Source organism: Poecile atricapillus, chromosome 14, assembly GCF_030490865.1.
Source record: "Poecile atricapillus isolate bPoeAtr1 chromosome 14, bPoeAtr1.hap1, whole genome shotgun sequence".
NCBI lineage: Eukaryota > Metazoa > Chordata > Aves > Passeriformes > Paridae > Poecile > Poecile atricapillus.
This window is the reverse complement of record NC_081262.1, coordinates 6,606,856-6,629,779: the sequence shown is the minus strand read 5'-3', so window position 1 is coordinate 6,629,779 and position 22,924 is coordinate 6,606,856. Positions and strand designations below refer to the sequence as shown.

General features: G+C 37.8%; 1 protein-coding gene across 2 annotated transcripts in view; it reads left to right on the top strand.

Moving 5' to 3' along the window:
• The window catches only part of GRIN2A (glutamate ionotropic receptor NMDA type subunit 2A), a 158,370-nt gene that overhangs the window by 70,318 nt on the left and 65,128 nt on the right, over window positions 1-22,924 (top strand). For both annotated transcript variants that reach the window (XM_058849603.1, XM_058849602.1), the window contains exon 4: window positions 21,729-22,321. In XM_058849603.1, coding sequence (XP_058705586.1) covers window positions 21,729-22,321 — 593 coding nt within the window. The remainder of the gene's footprint in view (window positions 1-21,728; window positions 22,322-22,924) is intronic.

Sequence of the window (22,924 nt, the reverse complement as noted above, 5' to 3'; positions counted from 1 at the left end):
GAGCAGCTCTGGCCTCGAGGGCCTGCAAGTCTGAGACTTCAACGTCTGGTCCTCCTCTAAATATCAAATATTAACCTCCTGGTGTGCCTGCTTGTGAAAATACCCATTATCTATATTAATACAGCCATATAGCCTCAGAAACAGTTGAATTTAATCTCTAAAAAATGTTAAGCAGAGATGAGATGATTGAAGTTTTTTCAGGTAATTTCTGCCATGCAGCTTCTGGGCAATCCTGCATCTGACTTTTCAGATATTTATTACCCTCTGCTTATGGCAGGAGCCCTTAAATGGCAGGTTCAAAGTATTTTTTCCCTCAACCATGTGCTGTTATAATGGTGACAAGTGGAAGTGAGGAAATACACCTTTATTGCTGTGTTAGAAAATGCTTTAGTTTTGTGTGCTATGGACTCTTATTTCCTATAAATGGGTGTCCTGGTTTGGGACTCCATATCAGTATTAATTGTGTCATCTCATGGTTTCTGTAATTCTCAGCTTGTGCTTCCATAACTTGTAGCTGCCTCTGTCATATGTCAGACTGGTGTGAAAACACCTAAAATTAACCATGTCAAGCACCTAGTGTGTGTTCAGTGGGTAAATGACCACATGTGGCTTTGTTTGGCACTCCTAGGGTTGTCAGGGTCTGTGAAGCTGCATTTAACAGAAGCTGACAGTAAAGAATAAGGAGGGATTTCCAAAGCAGTCTACAGATTGTGGATTTGCTTATACCCACCCCTCCTCTGAAGATTCCAAGGACATCACAGCTCTGCAGTTGTCTTTTGGCAGCTTTCAGAAGTGCTGTCTCCACTCAAAAGCAGCCAGCTGTGGGATTTGCCTGCGATCTGTGGCCTTTGCTCCTTTAATTCCCAGGCTGCTGCAGTGTAATCCATAGGATACACAGGCTCTGGCAGCTCCTGTTTCTGTTGGCTCTGTTGAAATTGCACATGTAGCCCATGTTGGATAACTGTGATAGCTCTCTCAGAGCAATACCAACAGCTGGTAAACACAGAGCCCTGCTTGAAAGTATGGGATGTGTTAGAAATATACCAATGCCTGGATCCCAGAGGAATTTGGGCTCTGATAACCCTTTGAACTTTACTGGACTGGGCATCTACATAAATATCTTGTGTGAGCCTTAAGCCCATAGGACATTTTTAGTCTTGCAGTGCATGTGGCCTTGGGAACATCATTCAGCTTTCAGATCTTTTCTCCCGTAGAATGAATTAAACCAAATAATGTTTTATTCTTGTAAGAGACATTTTTTTTTTTCCCTGAAGGAGGAAGAATTTAAAGCCTTTAGCAGTGCTAAGCATTGTAAGAGTTGGAAGTATCAAAGGAGATAGATAAGGATAGATGGTTTCTTTGACAGTTTTGTTTCCCTGCTGTGCCAAGTGACAGCCAACATCTTATTTTAGAGGAAAGCTTTCCACGCAGAAAATGGTGGCACAGAAATTCTTTCCTTTGGCCTCATTCAAATTCAGCTGATCCTGGTGATGCTTCACGTTGATGGCAATTTAAAGTATTGTGCATCCTAAGATGAATTTCAGTCAAGGGCCATCATAACCAAGTGGGGCCAATGGGAAAAGTTAGATTCAGTTTTAGAAGAGCACAGCATAAAGAACTCTTAATGAAATTAATTCTCTGGTCTCATCTGGCTGTGTATCTGGAAAAACTGCTAAATTCAGCATTTAGTCATGGGAGAGTATATTATTCTAATTTTATTTATTGATTGAAGCAATGTTAGGTTAAACTAATATCATATTAAATTCTTGCACTGTTCAGCATTGATGTAGCATTTTGTAAAAGCACAAATATATATGTGTCTTCCAAAAATCTGAGAGATCAATTTTTGACACTGTTTTACAGACCTTGCCAAATTAATTAGTGCAGTTATAAAAGATGTTTGTAGAAGCACATTTCGTTAGGACTGTCAGTCCTAACGGGGGTCTAAAGCTGTAAAAGGACACTTTCTACATCATCTGGTAGATGACAGATTAGATATTTTTCACAAAGAGTGCAGTGTAGACAAAGAAATATTCTGTATTCTGTATGTTTTGCAGAAGGCAGGTGTTGCTGGTGGACAACTGGAAAAGTCCATGGTTGAGTACCCTGAGACCCTGAGAGAAATTGAGGGTTTTATGGGACAGCTTTTTCCTATGTCAAAAGCTCTCCAACTGGGCTTGAGTAAAGAAGAATTGATACATGTTGTCATAATGAAAGTTTGATGCAAGCAAATTGGTTTTGTGTGCTCATGTTTCCACCTCATTTTTTGACATGATGTAAAGAATTTTAAATGTTAAATGGAGAGATCAGTTTGGTCACAGTTTTGGAGTGACAGATACATTCTGAAAATCATGCTTTCATTATTGAATGGACTTTGATAAGTGGTAACATTTCCTTATTTACTTATTTACTTGGATAACCATTTATGAACACATTAAAAATTGGGAAAAAAACCCCAAACACTGAAAACCCTGAAACTTGAGGCATTTTTTTTGCTTGTATCTTTTCCACTACAACAGAAAGCAGCAGGAAACTGAAGAGGGCAGTGCCCAAAAAGTAGGATGCCAGCATGGGAACAGAATTGCAAACTTTTCTTTGCCAGAGCTCCCTTTTTTTCTGCCTGCAGACCTGGTGTCTCCTTAAGCATTGAGCACGAGTTTCTTTTGGCTTGACTTGTTATTTGAAGTGTTATATTGAATTATTGGACTGCAAAATCAAAGATGTGATGGTATAGTAACACTGGAGTTTAAATACACAGCAAAGGAAGTAAATCACGCTGATTGGTGCTATTATTAATAGTAATTTAATAATAAATAAAACATTATCATTACTACTTTAATACTATACCAAAATACTAATATAATATATAAAGTAAATATTAATAAATACATTTTAATAGTGCACATTCATTAAAATAGTGTATATTTTTCCTTCGTACATTAGTGATAAATCTGGCTGATGCTGAATTTGCTGAGGACTTTCTCTTGAATTTAAATAAGACTTAGAATTGAAACCTCACTAACTCCTATTTAGCTCCCATAAAACTGGAAGTCACGTTTTCAGTCTATGATTTAAATCTGCCAACGTGTTAATTTTAAAATTAAAACCAATAATTTTAAGGAAAGAAACAAAAAACTGGGGCGCAGTTGTCGGAATTGTCTTCACTCGAGTTTTGCTGAGGCTGCTGCTGCCCAGAGCCCTGTGGTGAGGGGCAGGAAGGGGCAGGAGCTCTGGAGGAGCCAGGGCTGCAGTCCTGCTGTGCTTTGTGCTCCCTCTGCTCCCTGCTTTGCAGTCCAAGCACTGCCTTGTGCAGTGGACATGTGCATCCTGAATTTAAACACCTGCTTAACGAGGAGTGCTAGGAGTGATACAGTGCTCAGCTTTAATTGTGAACCTGTTTTGTCTTTTCCTTGATCCATTAGACAGCCTGGCTCAGCCGGGACTGGGCTCATCCAGACAGGCTGGCACATTAAATTCTGGGGAGAGAGTTCTCCATGGATGTGCGACAAGCGCTGCATCTCTGGCTGAGCCACTTGTAATCACTGCCATCTAATCAGTGCTGCTCTTCTAATCTAAAAACAAAGGTTTCCTGCTTGCTAAAAAATTAGCAATTCCAGTCAGGCATTTTATCTTAACCTACAAGGAACAGAAAACAGCATGTGGCAGTTTTTGGTCAAGCAGAAGTAATCACAGAATTTATTACGTGGTGTGGGGTCTCATTCGAGCTGTTCCTAAGGTGGATGTCCTCAGCTAAACATTCTCCTATGCAATGAGCTTCCCCCAAAAACTCAAATGGCTTTAAGCTCTATGCTAATGAGTAGAGGTTTTTAAAAATGTGTTAAGCAGCAAAAATTGGAAACATTTCAAAGAGAGGACAGAAACAGGAAAGGTTTATATGGTAATTTCCCAGGAATCACTTTTCTAAGATGTGATTACTCTGCTTTGCTTTTTTTCAACAGGATAATTACAGACAGTCGTGTTGGGATAAACTCCTCTATGTTTAGGAATCATTGAAACACTGAAATGCTATGTTTATGGAAAGCCTGTAAATTAGCTATGAGCACTACAGAAATCATCAGTGTGGCTCAGCACACGTGGGGTTCAACACCCACAAACAGGCTTTTATTTGCTGAAAATGACATTTTTGTTTGTCTCAAATGCACTGTGGGTCACTTGGGAGCTATGTCTCTCTTCCACTTCTAATTAAAACAACTTATTTAAAATGGTAGGAATTGAATTTTCTCTTAATTATTTGTAAAAAGCTCAAGTGATTTCTGTCACAGCCTTTTAATGACAAAAGAAAAAGCCTTCCACAAAACATCAAGGCTCTTCATCCAAGAAACAATAATGCCAGGGGATTTTTTTAAAGGTTGTCCTTCACAGAACTGGAAATTAGGGATTCACCTTTTTTAAAGTGAAAAGAAAGAGCTTTGCACCCTTTTTGTTCCAAGGAAATGGATACTTGCTTTCTTTTAGCAAAAACTAATGTTTTCTGTTCCTGGGTATCAAACAGCTAAGCACACAGGTACTGCAAGGCTTTAAATTTACATTTGGAGTGTCAGAATTTCTGATCTGAGATTTGTCATATATGGAAAAAAGGGCATGCCAGGTCTGCATAGATGAAGAGAAAGTGTTAAACTTTTGGGTTTTTGTTTACCACTTTGCAAGGTTGGTAAAAAACAGAAGAAAAAAAGAAGAAAGGTTATCTGTCATTTCATTTCATACATGAACCATAATATATTGTTTGCTATTCAAGAAACCCTAGAATGTGGTTATGTTTGGAAGTTGTTATGACCATATGCTAGTTCAGGTATAATCCTGTAATTAAACTCCAGTAGTCCCCATCCTCTCCACCTCCTGATGACAGTATCTGGATTTTTGTACCAATTTTTTCCTCAGCCAGGTTTGATAAGTTGAACACCTCTGAGACCGTTAATGGTGATGAATGTGATATACTGATGGTAAGAAAAACACCTCTGTGTTTTGGAGAAACATATTCCTAACATGATAATGACTCTATTGGGATCCTTCATAGGTGTAGAAATAAAGAAGTTGTTTAGGTTAAAATATTATGGGAAAATCTTATGTAATTTGTCACAGATAATAAGTTGGGTGTTTGCTTTCATTTCATTTTGAGTGCAGGTTTTACAGCCATGGATGCTGACCAGCTGTGGAATAATCTGAGATTTTTGGATCAGACTTTTACTGTTCTGGGATTTTGCTTCTGAAAAACTGCTTGAAATATTATTCTGGAAATTGATGAAGTCTAAAGGGAGGAACATCCCTGCAATCTCTGTATGCTTTATCTGCATGGTGTGTTTTGAAATTTGCTACTCCTTGCTGTAGTATTTCATCAGTCTGCCTGTGTGCAAGTGTAGTAAAGCTAAGTTAAATTTCTGTGGGTACACAGAGTATTACTGACATAAAAGACAAGCATGAAAGTGCTGTGGAAGAATTGTAGCCTGAAGAAAATTTCAGCCAGTCCACCTTCATTAACTTTAAATGGGCTTGGCAAGTCTGAGGTGTAATCCAGAGAGAAACTTGGGAGGCAGGAGGACTGCAGAAAGGGAACTGGGATGTGAAGAGGAATTGTGAGCCAGGTGGGAGAGGAAATACAGAGCTCAGAACATGATCTGAGTTCTGAACAAAACAAGCCACAAAATGCTTTATCACTGCTTACCTTCAATACAAGTCTTCAAAATTTTCATCCAGATTAGTGTAGGCATAGGTAATGTTCTTCTGGTTATAATGAACTAGAAATCATTGTTCTTACCCTCTTCTGGAAAACTACTGAAATAGTTCTGGCAGCATGAAACTTGATTAAATCAAGTCTGATACTTCTGCTTTTAATGACTAAAGTAGTAAATGTCTTTGTTTCTGTAGTGGTTCCGTAGTTTCTTCAGATTATTCATAAACTCAAATCATCACTACGTACAGAGTGAGTGTGACAGGAGGAATGTGCTTCTTTGGAGTATTTTGGGTATCAATGGGATTCTTACTGTATATTGTATGAATTATACATGTTATTGTTCGTATTTTTTTATATGCAGTAGGTGTATTATGTAACAAACAGAGCCCACAGATTTGTTCTAGACTAGGTTTTTATTACATGGCCTCCAAATGTGGGATGGAACCTAGGAATGTATAATGATGTGCCTTGGAAAAGACAGTATCTACAGGGAACTGAACAGCTTTATGACATTCTAGAATGTAGAACTTGGTTGAGAAACATTATTCCAGAGGTTTTTGTAGTTGCAGTCATTACTTTTAATCTTCCAACTCTAGTCAGTGGTGTCACGCATAACACTCAAACTAACTGGCTTCTGGTGGGCAGATTTATGCAAGAGGGAATTATGCTAATCATGTGTAATGAACAGCCATGATCTTAAGTTTGGAAAATGTATGCATTTTGTCATCTGTTTTGATGGAAATTACATGTTATTCTTTTGGCTTATTCCCTTGACGTAGATGTACTCAGCATGTTCAGTTGATTGCACTGATTAATTGGTGGCATCATTAGTATTTGGGTTTTAATGTCCAGGTTTTCATATTTTTCTGCAAAGACATATAAGAAAACCCCCAATGAAACAACCAAAACCAAAAAAGAAAAACCCACAACAAGGTACTTTTGATGCTGGCCTGCACAGCCAAGTGAGAAATACCAAGGGATGGTCAGAGAGCTGTGCTGTCTCCTCGTGTAGCAGTGTGACTGCCTTTTCAAAATGTGGAAAGATAGTGTCATGTCTTTATGCTGGGCAGCAAAACCAAAGACGAAATAGTTAATTTATTAGTTTGTTTTTTTTTTTATTTTGGCAGGAAATCATCCTAAGTGTTGAAGCTACTACTTGGTGAGGATGGGAACAGATCTGAGTCTACCTTGTTAGGAAACTGTGGAAATGTTTAAACACTTTGGGAAATCACCTCATATTCATTCCTATAAAGGCATGGGCTTCATCATGTACCTGTGTGCATTTAACAATTTTCTGAAAAAACCTGAAGAGATGACAGATCTCTCTTAAATTCCCAGATAATGATGCTAGCAATCAGGCCCAATTTGTATCTCTTCTGCTTTTGTGTTGAAAAAATGAGAACATTTTTAGCATTGTCTTCTCAAATTCCTCCCCTTGTTGTGATGCAATCGATAGGAATGAGTTGATGAGAATATCCCTTATGCATCCATTTGATTTCCACAGGCTCCAAGATATGTACAAATATCATTGCCCAGCTGAGTGCTCATTTTGATTTGGTAGTCCCATTTTCAAGTAATAATTTGAGTCCTTCTTTATGGAGAAGCAATACTTTTCCATATATGATAATTTCCACTACAGCCCCAAACATCTGTATGTTACTTTAATTAAGGTATGTTTATTTATACCTAATTCTGTGTTTTGTGTTGAATTTCACTCATGAATAGTTTATAAAATCTGTTCTTAGGGGTTTAGGTGAGGTTGTAAGGAATAACAATTTTTCATAGAGAAAAACAAATGGGATATTGTAACTGATCACCACAAGCTGTTTGATATTTTCATAGAGAGCAAGAACATGTTAGTATGTCTTGTTTCTATGGAGTGATTGTATAATAATAAATTTAACTCCCTAAAGAGATTGGTTGGGCAAAAAATTACAAGAAAAATGTACTTCCTAATCTTCTGGAGGGGGATGAAGCTGTGCAGAAGACTTTTTAGTGTAAGTAATTCTACACATATAGTGTAAAATTTAGTATGTAGGACATAGTTTATTTTACAGGCTTAAATTTTTTATCAGATGTTAATAGAATTTACAGTATTTCTGCTATAATTTTTATTCCACAGTCAGACTGTGTTATCAATTGAGACACAAAGATATTTTAAATCAAGTTAATCCTGTATTTTAGTTATACCCTGTATTATGGGCACGAATAGCAACACATTAGCATCCATATGTAGTCAAAGACCCTCTTTTAGTAAAAAAATGCACTTTTAGACAAGATTTCTGATTGCTTGAAAAAGAGTAGAAACTATTTGTGTATGGATGTGTTTAAGACATTTCTTGAGGTGTGGCATTGTGACATGATTTGTGCTAAACTATTCCATCTATTGACAGGGATAAGTAAATCTTCCAGGAGGAAAGATTTACAAGGATATACATTATTCTATCTCACTCTAAGGCTCACTCCTTATTACAAAGGAAACCTGTTATATCTTGGGGACTGAGAGCTGTTGAAATGTAGCTTTTATGAAAATCCCATTTTATGATCCAGTCATTTTACAAATGCAGTCTCAAGTGACAGACATTAGTGCTGGCTAAGCTACATTATGGAGAGTAATGGACAATTATGGCTGTAATTGAGTGAGTTAAACTTTCATTGGCCCTCACTAATTTTATTTTTAATCATGTTATTCTTAGTATTTGTTTATTAATAAGGATGATTAACTTGAAGAAATGGACTTTTGTAAATGGCATTCCTTAACTGTTTGTGATTTGTGTCCGGTCACCTGTCACATTGCATCACTTCTGCTCTGTGCTTTTCTGTATTTTCTGAAAAAGAGCACAAATTCAAATGACAGGATTTCCTGTCTGTGTTTTCAAATGAAAGTGTTTCATTTAGAATTGGATAAAAATTTCATGTTTAATATTCTTATTGAGAACTAGTGGTTGTCCAAATTTTTACTAATAATAATCCACAAACAATGAAAGTTAATATTTCCTGATACCCATGAGTTAATTTGTTTTGCACTCTTCATCTGTTTCCAAGATGCTGAGTGTTTGTCTCTGGCTCTGTGCCAGCTCTGGACAGTGGAGCTGGTATAAGAGGTGTTGGAAATAGCTGAGTTGTCACCAGAAATGGCTTTTTAGAGGCAATGTTCCAGATGAATTTTACCTTATGGGACACCTGCTAGGGGGTCAGTGGGAGCTCACCTGACTCCTCCTCTCGTGGTGCTTTCTGCCCTTCTTGTCCAGGCCTGTAATGGGGAACTGCTCCCTTTCCAGTGGGTGGAATTTTGCTTCTCACCTCCACTCTTGTTATCCAAGATCCTTTGAGTAGCTCAGGGATTCTGAATTCCTTGCCAGTGATTTTGCAGTGTGTGCCAGGCAATCTGAGTAGAGAAGATCCCTGCTGAGGGATGCTGGCCCACTCCCTGCAGCACGTGTTTGGTAACATAAACATGGTCATTTGTTCTGTGCATGGTTTATAGAGACACTTTTATTCTGAGTACCCTGCTCCTGACTTCATCTTTAGCAACCAATTTACTCCCATGGTGAGGCAGGATCAGAAGGGAGCTTTCCCCTACATGAGCGTGTTTCTGCTTCTTTCTCTGAGGTTTGGAATGGACTGACAGACTGTTGCCATGTAGCAACAAATGTCTATCCATCAGGAGGAATGGCAGGTCTCAGGGAATTATCCAGGTATATCCATCTCCTGAAGAGCTTTGTGTGGGCGAGCAATTGTACTGCTACTGTGGAATGGAGCATGTCAAGCAATATGGCAAACATTTTACATCTCAGTTTTCTTTTCTTTCCCAATTTTCAATACATACTGTGCAGAAAGATTTGTCTTATTTAGTAGGGATTTGAAAAATCAGCACTTTCCTCCCTAATATGATCTGTATCTGCCGCTGAACACAGAACAATCCCTGCTTGCTCCAGAAAACTGTCTTCCTTGCAGAAAAGGTGGAGATTTGGTACAGCTTAATTATTTGGGTTTTTAAAATTACCAGTTAATGTAACATGAAGTATTATTATCTGAAAAACTTGAAATCACATTGATTATATACAGAGAATTATGAATCATTGAGAGGAAAGTCAGAACTGCCTAGTGAGAGCTGTGCAGTGAAGTCTTCTCTTCTTCCACATTTCACCTGTATTTCAGGAGTTCTTGTGGAATATATTGCAAGGAATCAGGTCATAGCTTTTATCTTTTCCTTTCTGGTGGTACATCACAGTAAGTCATTGTGAAGATCAATCCCAAATTACTTAATGGCATGTTTAACAATAGTGAAATAATACACCTGCTGTGAACACCATCTATCGGATGGAAATGCCTGGGATGCTGCTTTCAAGTCAGTAATTTTCAGACTGGATTTTGGACACCAGAAGGTCCATAGGTTATTTCTAAAGGACCTGCAAAAGAAAAGCAGTATTTGTACTTTGTAAACTTTACTGTTCCACAGTTTGGCACTGGGGGACACAGAGGCAAATTGAGATGGAAAAGTTTAAGGGGAAGCACATTCCCTTGTGCCCCTCACACTGAAATCTGAACTTCAACCGCGACTTCCTTAACAAGCTTTGTTACATAAGGTCCCCGAAATGTAACAAGTACTGATCTTTTATGTGTGGAACTGAAAGCTTTTAACAACTTGTAAAAACAGGTGTTTTGTTTGTTAGTCATCCCACACAAAACGTTTTTTTCTTCAAAGGAACCCAAAGGATTGGCATCAAAATCCCTTTGTTCTGTTAATGAAAATGAACAAGAACTCCCACTTTGTGTTTGTAGAGAAACTATTTCAGTTAACTGAGCGTGAAACTCTTCTCTGAGGACACACAGAGTAGCAAAAATAAAACTGGCATGGATGGACTCTCACTTTTGTGCACATCCTCCCTTCTGCTTAAGCAGATCCACCACGAAGACTTCTGAGCACCCTGAGCTCCCACTGAACTTAGATGTGATGGCATTTGCAATTTAACTGTGCAATGGATACTTGAAAAAAAGTCTAACTGTTGCAGCATTTACCAAGATTAGCTACAAATCTATTTTGTTTCATACCTGGATTAGAAAAACTCAAAAGTATAATTTCATATTTTCATAGGAATGCATGGAAGTAATTAATTATTTTGGTGTTGTACCTACCCAGGAAAATGCTGCATGCTTTGTGTTGTCAAATGCAACTAATAAAAATTTCTGGCCTTAAAACTATTATAATTTCTGGCCTTAAAACCCATATAATAACTTTTGCTACTTATTTGTGTTCAATACAAGGATTATGATGTTTCTCTCTTCAAAGATATTGTGCAGGTTAAGGAAGATGTCTTCATTTCTCTTCACATTGTACAAACACAGGGTTTTTTATAGCTGGAAATGGGATGCTCAGTTTGCTGTAGCACTGCAGCATTTACAGTGTGTGCTATGACTGTTAAATCTATAATAATTTTTAGAAAGAATTACTACGCCTTGTAAGGAGATAAATAGTATTTTGAACATTTCCCTTCCTGACATTATGTTTTCCCTCTGATATTTGCTGTAAATCAGAGTCATTCTTAAAGATATTTTGCCTCTGCATAACTAAAGAAAAGTAACAAGCTAAGCTATTTCACAGAAGAAATAGTTTTACCGCCCATGTAAAGTCTCAGTAATTTGAATATATGTTGGTAAAGCTTTTCTGCCTGGAGTATTATTTGCTTATGGGAATAATGCTTGGGAAATCTCTTGATGTGTGATATTCTTGCAGCTAAATAAGTTGGTGCATCCTGAAACAGAATGCCAAAAAGAAAATGTAGATTTTATTCAAATGTGTGGAACAGTGTGGGTAGAGTCAGAAAAAGTATTTGCATTAGAGTTTTTTGTTGCATATTTCTGTTACATTACCTCACCCTCCATCACAGAATGCAATGAATGCTCATGTCCTTATCTGGATTGCACAGTGATGGGGGAAACTGTTGGATCTGCCTGCAGCTGAATTCCACAGCCTTCCTGTGTTCCTTCTGGTGTGGATGCACTGAGAACTGGAGGCCTTGCAACTGCTTTGACACAAATGTTAAATTGTTTTGTGATTGTTCAAAGGCTCTGCAGTGAGTCCCAGTGAAACACTGTTCATTGCTGGTGTATTTTGTGCTACCTTCTTATCAGTAGGATTAATTCTAGGATAAGCAGTAAGTCACGCTCTCCTCTTGAGCTAGGGTGATGTGTTAGTACGGATTTAGATCACATATCAGAAATTTTGTAACTGAACTTGCTTCTGACCCTGCTGCTCTTAAATGCACAATGGAAAATGAAGTTAATTTCTAGATTGATAGGCTGATCCCTCACTCTGAGAAAGCCTGTAATATCTATTAGCATAACACAAGAGCAGCTGCAGCTTTGCCCAGAGGCCGAAGATGGTGCCTGAAGAGGAGAATACAAAGGATAAGCATAAACGGAATTTCCCCCGAGTACAGTCCCTTCTTCAGATCTGCTGATTGTACCTCAGAGCAGAGGAGCATACTGAGCATTCTGAAACACTTCCTCTGAGAAGAATTTAAAAGCACTATATGTGCTTTGGGTGAGTTACGAGGGTTTTGTCACTTTTCTTGCCCAAGGCAGGTGAGTCAGGTTTGCACCTCTTCTTGTTTAGCACCCAGACTACCTGGGGAACCAAAATGCTGGTCTTCTTCATGAGATCAAGAGTCTTCAATCTCTTATCTTCCTCCTGATACTTAAATTTATCCTACAAATCTCTGTTGCCATGGAAAGCTGCTTGGAATGGCTCCCTTGAACTCTGCTCAGCTTTCCTCTTAAAAAATTCCCTTCTCATCTGTCTGTTTGCCCTCCCCAGCTTGTCTCTGGTTTCTCGCTTTGGTCCAGTGCTGCCAAAGCAGGTTCACAGAGGTGCTGGTCCAAGGCTTCTGGCTCGTCAAGGAAAAGCACATAGTTACAAGCACACAGTAGAAAATTAAATGTGCTTTATATTTCTTTTATTTGCCTAATGTTTTGTACTCACCATTTGGTGAAAGGGGGTGGAGGAGGAGGTTGTTTGTTACCTTCGTTTTCACTTGTTAAGTGGAGATGTATGGAAATGACTTAGTTAATGGTTTTCTGGCTTCTCATCCTCAACACAAGTGAGAAGTGTGTTAGCATTCAGTTGAGGCCAAATGTTTTCAAGATAAGGAGATGATGTCTTCAGGCATTTTCACTGCTATTCAGTTATGCTTATCTTTCTATATAGTATATGACATGTATGCACACGTGCAATACATACTATAAGTAAACAGCCTGTTTGGTTTAATTCAGCTGCTGTTAAATTGTTGGAAGGATTAAATTGTTACTGATTTTGGATTCAGTGCTGAATTCTTGGCCATAGTATACTTGTTATTGTGCATATGTAAGGTTCTCTGTTTACAGGATTAATAAGATTGGATGGTATTATTTTAAAAGCTCCTAATGGCAAAAGCTGTAAATTTTTGTAAATTTTGTTGACGTGTGAGCTGTAAGTGGTTTGATATTGCAGGATTTTCTTGTGCAGTACATGTACTAGATAAGAGATTTGAACAGAGAATTATACTTATCCCCCCTAAATCCTTGTTCTCAGCAAATTTTGCTATGGGTTGGGGTATACAATACATATAAAAATGGCACTATAAAGTCATGTAATTATGCAAAATGCTTAGTGTGTTGCATACTAAATACCTGGAATTAAAATTTGTTTCTAGGGAGGAATTATTGCATAGCATTGATTCTTGAAAGTTTCCATAAGCTGTTCAGACAACTTATACTTTTTGATTGCACAGCAATAGTAATATAAGCACATCAAATTTTACTTAGCTAAAATATTACCAGTAGATATTTTAATTTAGTGGATACCCAAGAAGATGTCAAGTATATTGGATTCTAGAATATTCTGTGGATAACTCACAGTAACTTGTGTGCATATTTAAACCTATGGCAGTGGTAGAGCGAAGTCAATATGGGTGACGGATTCTGAAAAGAAAATGAATTAGGCTGGTGCTGTAAAAAGCTGTTAATCAGAAAAAATGTGACCACTGTGCTTTTTAAAGACTTATGACATAATCCTTTGGGGCAGTAAAGTAAGTCTTAACTATTACAATAAAATTTTATTTACTGAAAATCTAAAAAATATGAATCAGCAAGCTTCACTTTTTATTTAAAGAGAAAGATAAAACATTGTTTTTTCACGTCTTTCTCTTTGGAGTTGCTTGGAAATTTTAGAATCTTTCTTTTTGTCTGAGATCCATCTGACTGTACCAAAACCTATCTGGCTATCTGGGATTCATTTTGAAACCAGTTAAACCCCATGTACAGGGTTAATTTCAGGAAGCATAGCCATTATTAGCAGGATTGCTTTCAAGATATATAATCCTACCTGGCTCTCTGTTCCAAAAAATAATATAACTCACTGTAACCTAAATGTTTTGCTTTTATATCTGTTGAAGTTCCCCAAAATGCCCATGAATCAAGAGAAGCTCAGCTGTGATGGCCTTATGGGAGCAGATGTGGTTCAAAGTGAATGAACTAATTGATTTGATAGATAATTCTCCACAGTCACAGAGTGCAACTGGAGGAAGGTGAGGTATTGCCCATAGCTCAGTATGTTGATTTGGTAGTAAAAGCAGAGTGTCTCAATACTGATATGAAACAAGGGGAACATTGGTAAATAAAACCCCAGTGGAATATGAGAGATAGTGGGGATGGACAGTCTATATACAAAGATTTATATTTATTTTCCAGAGATCTGGCTGGCTTCTTTGGTTGGTATCCTTCATATATCCTATGTGTTTATGGTATTTTATTTCAAGAGATGAATTATGTTAGTTACAAGGAACTATCAGTATCAGGGGAGGAAAGTTACATAGACTTTTGCTTTCTTAAAATGCCTGTGTGTATCCCTGCTGGATTTCCTGAGTGTGAGCCTTTCACTGGGCTAATTCACAAGCTCACTAATGCTCTCTTAATGGTTTTTATTCCTGATACCTGGTGAATAGCCTTTTATGAGGATGAAAAATGCTTTTTGTTTCTGAAAATGCACCTAGGCTTTCTACCTTCCAACAAGTGCATTTTGATAATTTTTCAGTAAAATGGTGGTTTGGGGTTGGGTTGCATCATTTCATTGTTTCTTTTTCTCAGCCAAGTAGGTAACCTGTACAGAACAAATCACTGTCACTGTGTTCTAAACTTTCTCATGTTGCCATGGGGAGACCTGGAACAGGACCCCATTTTTTTTCTTAATGCTGTCACCAAAAGTTTGTTTTGGTGTCTCAGATGAACTGTTGGCAGATGAATGTTCCCACACAGCAGAAACTTTCACCAGTGTTACTGGAGTAACTTCACAGCAATTGCTTTTCCTGTCTTTGGAAAGTCCTTAGTTCTCCTGATTGCTCTCCCATCATTTGTGACAACTGCTTGAAAAGGTTTCACTGAAAGGACAGACTCAAGAGCTCTCCATGTGAACTCAGGTGTTCCTTGAGGTGAGAGATGTGCTCTGTGGCTCATTTAAAGTCATTTTCCTATGGAAAATGAGGTCTTGGGCTCTTCAAGAGACTATTTACTTACATCAGTTTAGTGATGACTAATTGCATGAATAAAGCAGGACACTGCTTATACAAACCATGAAAAAAAATCTAAATTTAAAAGTGGCATAGCCTTTATCTGCAGTCATGGCAAGGGGCATAAGGGAAATGATACTCAGCTATAATCTGTCCTTCTTGCTACCCAATATATTAAGTCAAACACATTTTTCAATATTTATTTTCTGGGTGAAATGCTGACAGGAAATGAAACTTGCATACAAATCCCATAAAGGTAAAGTACTTAATGATAAGGATAATGCTGATTACACTGATGTATGGAACCACATGACCCAGTGTATGTTAGAGAGTCAATGATTTATATTCAATAAATATTTGAACGTACAGAACAAATAGATGTTTTTTGGAAAACACTTTTTATTCCCCTTTTATTCTTTGAGGCATCAGTACTCCTTACATTGGGATTCTTTTTGACCCCAAAATCTGCACAATAGCTGTTACTTATCCAAATAGCAAAGCAGCTCCATACTGCCCTTCCTCATTGAAATATTCCTGGTGTAAAACATTTCTGTAACTGTGGAAACAAATGTCATATCTAGAAAGGAGGCATCTTGTTAATAAACTTTCCATCAAATGACCACCCCAAAATCCCTGCTGATCCATGTTAACCTTCTCAGGATTCTATTTCCTGGTCACAGGCTTTTTGGCTCATTTCAGCCTTTGAAAGCATTTTTCACCTGTCTGTCCTGGTTGATCAGGAGCTCACACTGTGCCACCACAATTTCCAATGTTTGAACAATCTGTGAAAGAAAACCCAGATGTGTTGAAATACCAGATGGTGAGTGAGCTCCAGCCCAGGAATGGCTCATGAACTCTGTGCAAAACTTGTCATCTTCCATAATTAGGTTATTTCACTGTAATCACATATTGAGTTACTTTCATTAGACGTGACACTATTATTTGTAAATGTAAAGGATCAAACCCAGGTGACTTGGCAATGATCTCTAGAAACCCGTTCTCATTCCTTTCTCTTTGTTTATTTGCTATTCTGGTACAAAAAAAAAAGAACCCAAAACCCAAAAAATATCAAACCAAGCCAAACCAAAAAAACCCACAAAAATTAGTAAAAAAAATTCAGTTCTTGTAATAGGCCTAGATAAGCCAAATAGCTAATATAACATTAAATGGATATATTAAAAAGGAAAAAACCCACAAAACCTGTTATCTAGCAAAATTCGTAGGTTGACTCCATGACCTAAAAATACAGAAGTCTTTGCAAAATGAATTCCTGCAGACTCCCTCTGGAAATGGGAAAGAACATGCTTGATTAAGCCAGTGCTAACCTTTTGAAATCATGTTTCTCTGATATTTATTCCGTAAAATAATAAAAGGGGACATGTCAGGTGCTGGAAAGTCATAACACTCCCTTGCTTCTACTGCCCTTTTCCAACTTCAGTGTTCCTCTCCTAGAGCAAACTTTTAAAATAAAAAGTAAGGTCTTAGTTTGTCCTTTTAGTTGACCTTTATACATTTTTTGGCTGTTCATTTGCATAAGTTTAATTACAGAGTAAGAAAACTTCCACTCTTTTTCTGGCTCTGGTTTCACCATGTGTGAGGCCAGAGCAGTGACAGGTCCTTGGGAAGCAAGTATTTTCTGCTTTTTGTAAGAATGAGTAAATTATTTCCACCCTCACATGTTGCTATGCTTTGTATGAAAGTACAAATTTTTGTATAATCTCCCTCAAATTGCTCCCATGGTGATAATGGAGGAGTTTTCTCCCTGGGCACCTCAGTGAGCTGTTTGTATTGGGAATTGTGTGTTCTGTCTCTTAATGAATAGAGGCGGAATGTAATAACTTAAGAATTCAAAAATATGCAGGGTGTCATGGAGGAAAGGTTTTCCTTTCAGCTCTTCCACTTCAGTGCTTGCATTTATTGAAAGTTTGGTATGGGTCTGTGCCCTTCCACAAAGGAAAACCCTTTGTGGCTGGGGGCTGGATATTCATGGCAGAGAAATGCAATTCACTTCATGTTTACCAGGGAATCAATGTGCCACTTTGAGTAATCCAAGAAAAATGGTACCAAGGTGACACCCTGCAGGATGCATTTTTTTACCTACATTTTATATCAGCTCAAATAATTTTACTCTGGCTTTCATTTTTTCCAGTCTTTATAAAAATTACAAATATCTACTATATTTCATTGAACAGGGAACAGCTTGCACTGTGTATGGAGACCTGGCACCACACACCATAAATCTTTATGAGAATGGAATGTCTGATTTACAATGGTGTAAAATCAGAGAGAAATTATTTTCACTGATCTCTGTGAAAGAGAGTAAGAACAAAGCAATTAAGATAACTTTAAAGTCCTACTTGTAGTCCTGTCATGATAACCTTGTTGCTATTTGAATAAAATCATCCTCTGGATTGCTTTTTAAACTCTCTTTCATTCTGGTTTCTCCTTCCTGTCATAATATTGTCTTACCAGCAAAGTGCCTGTCCCTCTCTATGTCTGCAGAGTGGAAAATTGATTTGGTCCTGTGTTGACCTCAGTTTTGTTCTGGTTTAGAGTTTAATTTTCATTTAACAAAAGCTACACTAGTTTAGATAGCAAATATTTCTTTTCTCAGCTGACCAGCTCCTGCAGGCAGGCACAAGGTGCCACCAGGGCTTACCTCAGCTGTTCCAGGAGCTGGGAGTGGCACCTGCTGAGCTCGTGGAAAAGCTGGGAAACGAAAATGTCATGAAAATAGCTGATGATGAGGTTTCCAGAGAAATATTCCTGTAATTTGCTGGAATTGGGAAGTGAAATGTGCAATTCTGACAGCAGTGACAGATTTATAGATTCGGTACACTAATTAAAAACAACTTACTCTAATATATTAATCTATAAAAGGCAGCAGCAGGGAGAGCTGGGCTGCTTTGTGCACGAGCGTGGGAATGTTGGATTGCCCTTCTCCTGCAATGACAGAACTTTGTCACAGATGAAATTCAGGAATAACGTAAAGCAAGAAGCAAATGGAAGGATTGCTTCCTTCTGGTGTGAAACATATGGGGAGATGCTTTGCTGTAAACTGTACAGTCATGTGCAAGACAGAAAGAAACAAAAAGTTTTCATTTGCTCTTTACCTTCTCTTCATTGCTGTTTTCTGCTCACATGGGTGTGGTGGAATCTAGCTAAGAAGTTGGAAGAGAAAACTACTTCTTCCAACTACATTTTTATTCATACTAGGTGTAACATCTTGGGATTCTCATGCTTTGAGATTCATCTGAGAAATTCCTCTGTAAAATTTTTCTTGCTCTGGATAATTTGTACTCCTTCCTTGCAACTTCCACCAGTAATCTCAATAGTTGGGGACACTGAGGAATGAAAAAAAATATTTCTGGTATACATTCAAAGCACCTCTGATATTACATCTGTATTTTTACTTCAGCAATGATTTAGATGGATGTCTCAATACATGACAAGATGACAGTTAAATGGAAATAACTGAATAATTTTGGTTTTTTACAAACATCACTCTAGTTTGCATTTGAATATAAAAAATTGGAATTTAGTATTTTGTTATACATATGGAATTTAAGTCTGTATAAATCAGAGGAATAATAACGCTTTTGGAAAAGAGTGTGAAGCTTAAAACCCCCCAAAATGAAAAGCTCTGTAGATGTTTAAGAATACAATAGTTGAATCTGTTACAGTTTCATTTATTTATTTGCTATTTCTTCATTAAATGTCACCCTTCTTCCCCCTCCAGTTTAATGGATATGTCCTTGAATATTCTCCTTATAGTCATTTAGGTATCTGTTGAACTTCCTAAGGCTGCAATTTCCTTGTAATCTTCCATCTGTTTCAAATGCATTGTAAATACACAGTGAGATCTTCAGCTCTATAAGAGCATCCAGTGAAGTCAGTGCAGTTACATGGAATTTCTTCAGATGAGAATCTCACTTGTGATGTTTGTGTCTCCATTTTTCCTGAACCCAAACTTCTTCTCACTGTATAATTACAGTTTCTTTCACCATTTTAATCTCAAATTAATCACGAATGCCTGATGTTGAATAGACTTTGCATTCACAATTCTAGGAAATGGGTTCCTGTAATATGGGTGTGACCTTTATGAAAATGTCTAAAACTTCTTTAATAAACTGTTTTTCTAATGTAATATTTATGAAAGAAAAGGATTCTCTTTTGTTGTCAGCCTGCTACAATGGTGATACAGAGCATTGTGCTCAAGACTGTTCTTAATTGCCAGGGAAGGTGCCAAGGACTGCTCTAGGTTAAAAATCTGTATTTTTAGTCTTTTACTTTCTATAGTCAGAAAAGTTACACTTGAAAATGTGTAACTTTTTTTGCCCTGGATTTTTTTTTTGCCCTGGAATACTTCAGTTGCCTCATTGGAGAAGTTCTTTGTGATGCACAAAGGACCAAGGTATACATATTGTTTGAAAGAATTATTCTGTTGCTAAAAAACAGATATAGAAATGGGGAAGAGTGAAAGGATATGGGATATGATGGATATAATCTATTTAATCCACTGTAAATTATTTTACTTTTTACTGTAATTTAGCATAATCATAAATGGAAACCAAGATAAGAGTTGGAGAAAAAAACTGAAGTGATTGGCTTTGCATTACAATAATTTTATGCTCAGTTAGGAGCTGCAGCAAAGTTGGATTCATGGCACTGTCTCTAGATATTTACTTTACTTTGTAGTAGTAAATCAGTAATTAAATAATTAAATGCTGACTCTGAGCAGCTTTTCTGCGTGCTGGGTTCCTTTAGCTGTGAGAATCCTCATATGAAAATTTTGTTTGCTGGTTTTTAAGTATTATCTAGTGCAGGTCACCAGGAAATAGCTCCTAGAAGACTTCAGTAATCGAATATTCCTTATTCAATTCTTCTCCAAAATGTATAACATTTGTAAGTAACCCAAAACATTTTGAATCTGGCACTGGTATTCAGAATGTCATCACTGAGGTACCAAAGAGGCCATGGCAGATGATTTCATTACACCAGCAGTGTGTATTTTATACCTTCAATATCACTCTTCAGGGTCTGACACAAGTTGTAAGACTTTTATTGCTGTCAAGCTATATAAAATCCTGGTGTCAGCTTCTTAACACTTGGAAAGTAATAACACTCCTCATCTTCTATTAAAAAAAGTACAGACTGTTTTCCTGGAATAGATTTGCAGAGCTTGTGGAGCTGAGCTATCATTCTCACTAATATTTGTGTGTTTAACACCACCCTGCTATGAAACCCAAATCAATTAATCTGTTTCTGCTCTCTGCAAGTGTAAAATAGGATAAGCATTTTGTGACTATGATCATAAAACTCTTTAAATTAAAAGCACTGTATGTGTCTTCCTCCAGAAGCCTGCGTAAGAAATCTTGAATGATTCATATTTATTTTTAAATCATAAGCTTTTGTTTCACCAGGAATTCATGCTTTCTGTGTCTGAAAATGATGCAAATAAGTTATGCAAATAAGTTGCCTCTACCGGTCAAGAATAAATACTGAAGTAAAATAAAAATAAGGAATTATCCAGCTTCCCATGTATAGTTTTGACACTCGAATTATTGTATGTAAATGCAGAATGTAAGCTTAAAAGATAAATTTAGATCTTACAGGAACTTAGTAAAAATAGACCACTGAAAGCATTTGGAAATTTAGTGCCAACAAAATTAATTGTGCTGCCCATTTCTGATGATGTTAAAATAAGCAGCACCTGCCCTCATGCTGTATAAAATATTACGAATTCTGTAAATCATAAGACAAATATTAGAAACAAATCTATGTTGGGCAACATTACAGAGCAATTCCAGACTCTGAGGCCATTGTTTGGAGTTATTTAAGTCCTTTAATGAGGACACTGACAAATTGCTTGTTGTCCTCAGAGTCCCATCCTGTTAATTCGCTATCAGGCATCAATGGCCCGTGTGCTCTGAATGGAGCAGCAACAGCAGTGAACTGGGGACAGAAAATCTACTTCTGCAGGGTCTGAAAGCTTCCACCAAGTCTAGTGAACCTTGGAAATGAAGTCCCCCTCAGATATTATGTCTGAAGTACAGAACTCCTCCAGCACGTATACAGCATGTGCATTGCACTTTATTTCCATTGTAAATACAAATTGGTCTGAGTTTGTTGGGTTGCTTTCATATGTTTACAGGAATATTAAACTTTCTGCTGGAGAATTGTTTGACTGTGGGTGGCTGTCCCCAGGGAGCTTCCTCAGTAGCTACTGATTTGTTGTCTTCAAGTGATCCAGCACTTGGAAATTTCCTATGTAAATATTAGTTTTTTACTTTTTGGCAAATATTTTGATTAGCTGTAAGTACCTATGATCAGTGTTGCTTACTTGTGATCTGAACATGATAAACCACAGAAAGTTACTGGAATGCAATGGAAGTTTGGCAGCTCCAGTAGAACAGGAGGCAGAAGAATGAGAGATTCTGTTCCCTTTGGAGCTGTACCAAGTTACTAATCTTTTGCTGTGTTTGGTATTCTAGGATGTCATGTCCACGTTCTTCCAGTTTGGGGCTTCCATCCAGCAAGAAGCCATTATCATGCTGAAGATCATGCAGGATTACGACTGGCACGTGTTCTCTCTGGTGACCACCACTTTCCCTGGATATCGAGATTTCATCAATGTCATTAAGACCACTGTGGAGAACAGTTTTGTGGGCTGGGACATGCAGAACATCATCATACTCGATACTGCCTTTGGAGATGCCAAGACCCAAATTCAGCTGAAGAAGATCCACTCATCCGTCATCCTGCTGTATTGTTCCAAGGATGAAGCTGTCTACATCCTGGACGAGGCTCGGTCCCTGGGCCTCACTGGCTACGATTTCTTTTGGATAGTTCCCAGCCTGGTTAGCGGTAACACAGAAATCACTCCCAAGGAGTTTCCTTCAGGACTCATTTCAGCAGCTTATGATGAGTGGGACTACAGTTTAGAAGCTCGGGTTCGGGATGGCCTTGGGGTTATTGCCACTGCTGCATCAGCCATGCTGGAAAAGTATTCCTTCATTCCCGAGGCCAGGACGAGCTGCTATGGACAACTGGAGAAAAACGACCGGCCTTCTCAAACCTTGCACAAGTAAGAATGATTGCTTTGGGTTATTTTAACCTGCGTGGCCTTGACAGTTTTCTCTTCTATTGCCACTGCATGTTTCTTGTAGGAGAATATTGTTTTTTGCTAATCCCGTTGAGCCCATTTTAAGCAGTGGTTTTCAGATGTTCCAGGAGGATGTGCAAGAGGACGTGCTGCACTGATAGCTGTGCTCCTGGAGATGATGTGTGCTGTGGAGAGTAAACACTGCTCTCAATCTAGTGGAGAAGATGACAGAAATTGGTCTTAGAGGGTATGAAGCTGAGTTAACAAAATTGGGCTGTTGTGTACTTTAACTATGAGGTAAAATTGCCAAAATGCTCTGGAGTCCATGCCTGTATCACTTGCATCAGCAGGAACCTGGTAATATTTTAGAAGACAAGCAATATGAAGCATTAAAGTGCTGTCCCTGGAAATTATAGAAGTATTAGATTAGTAAGGCAGCTTTTATCACATAAGAGCTGAAATCTGTCCCCTTTACTTGTAAGGGTATATTTTTGTCACCTCTAATAGAATAACTGTAAAACTTAATCGGCATTAATCCGAGCTGATATAGATGTTTTCTCTAAACAGTTTGTCAGATGGGAACTG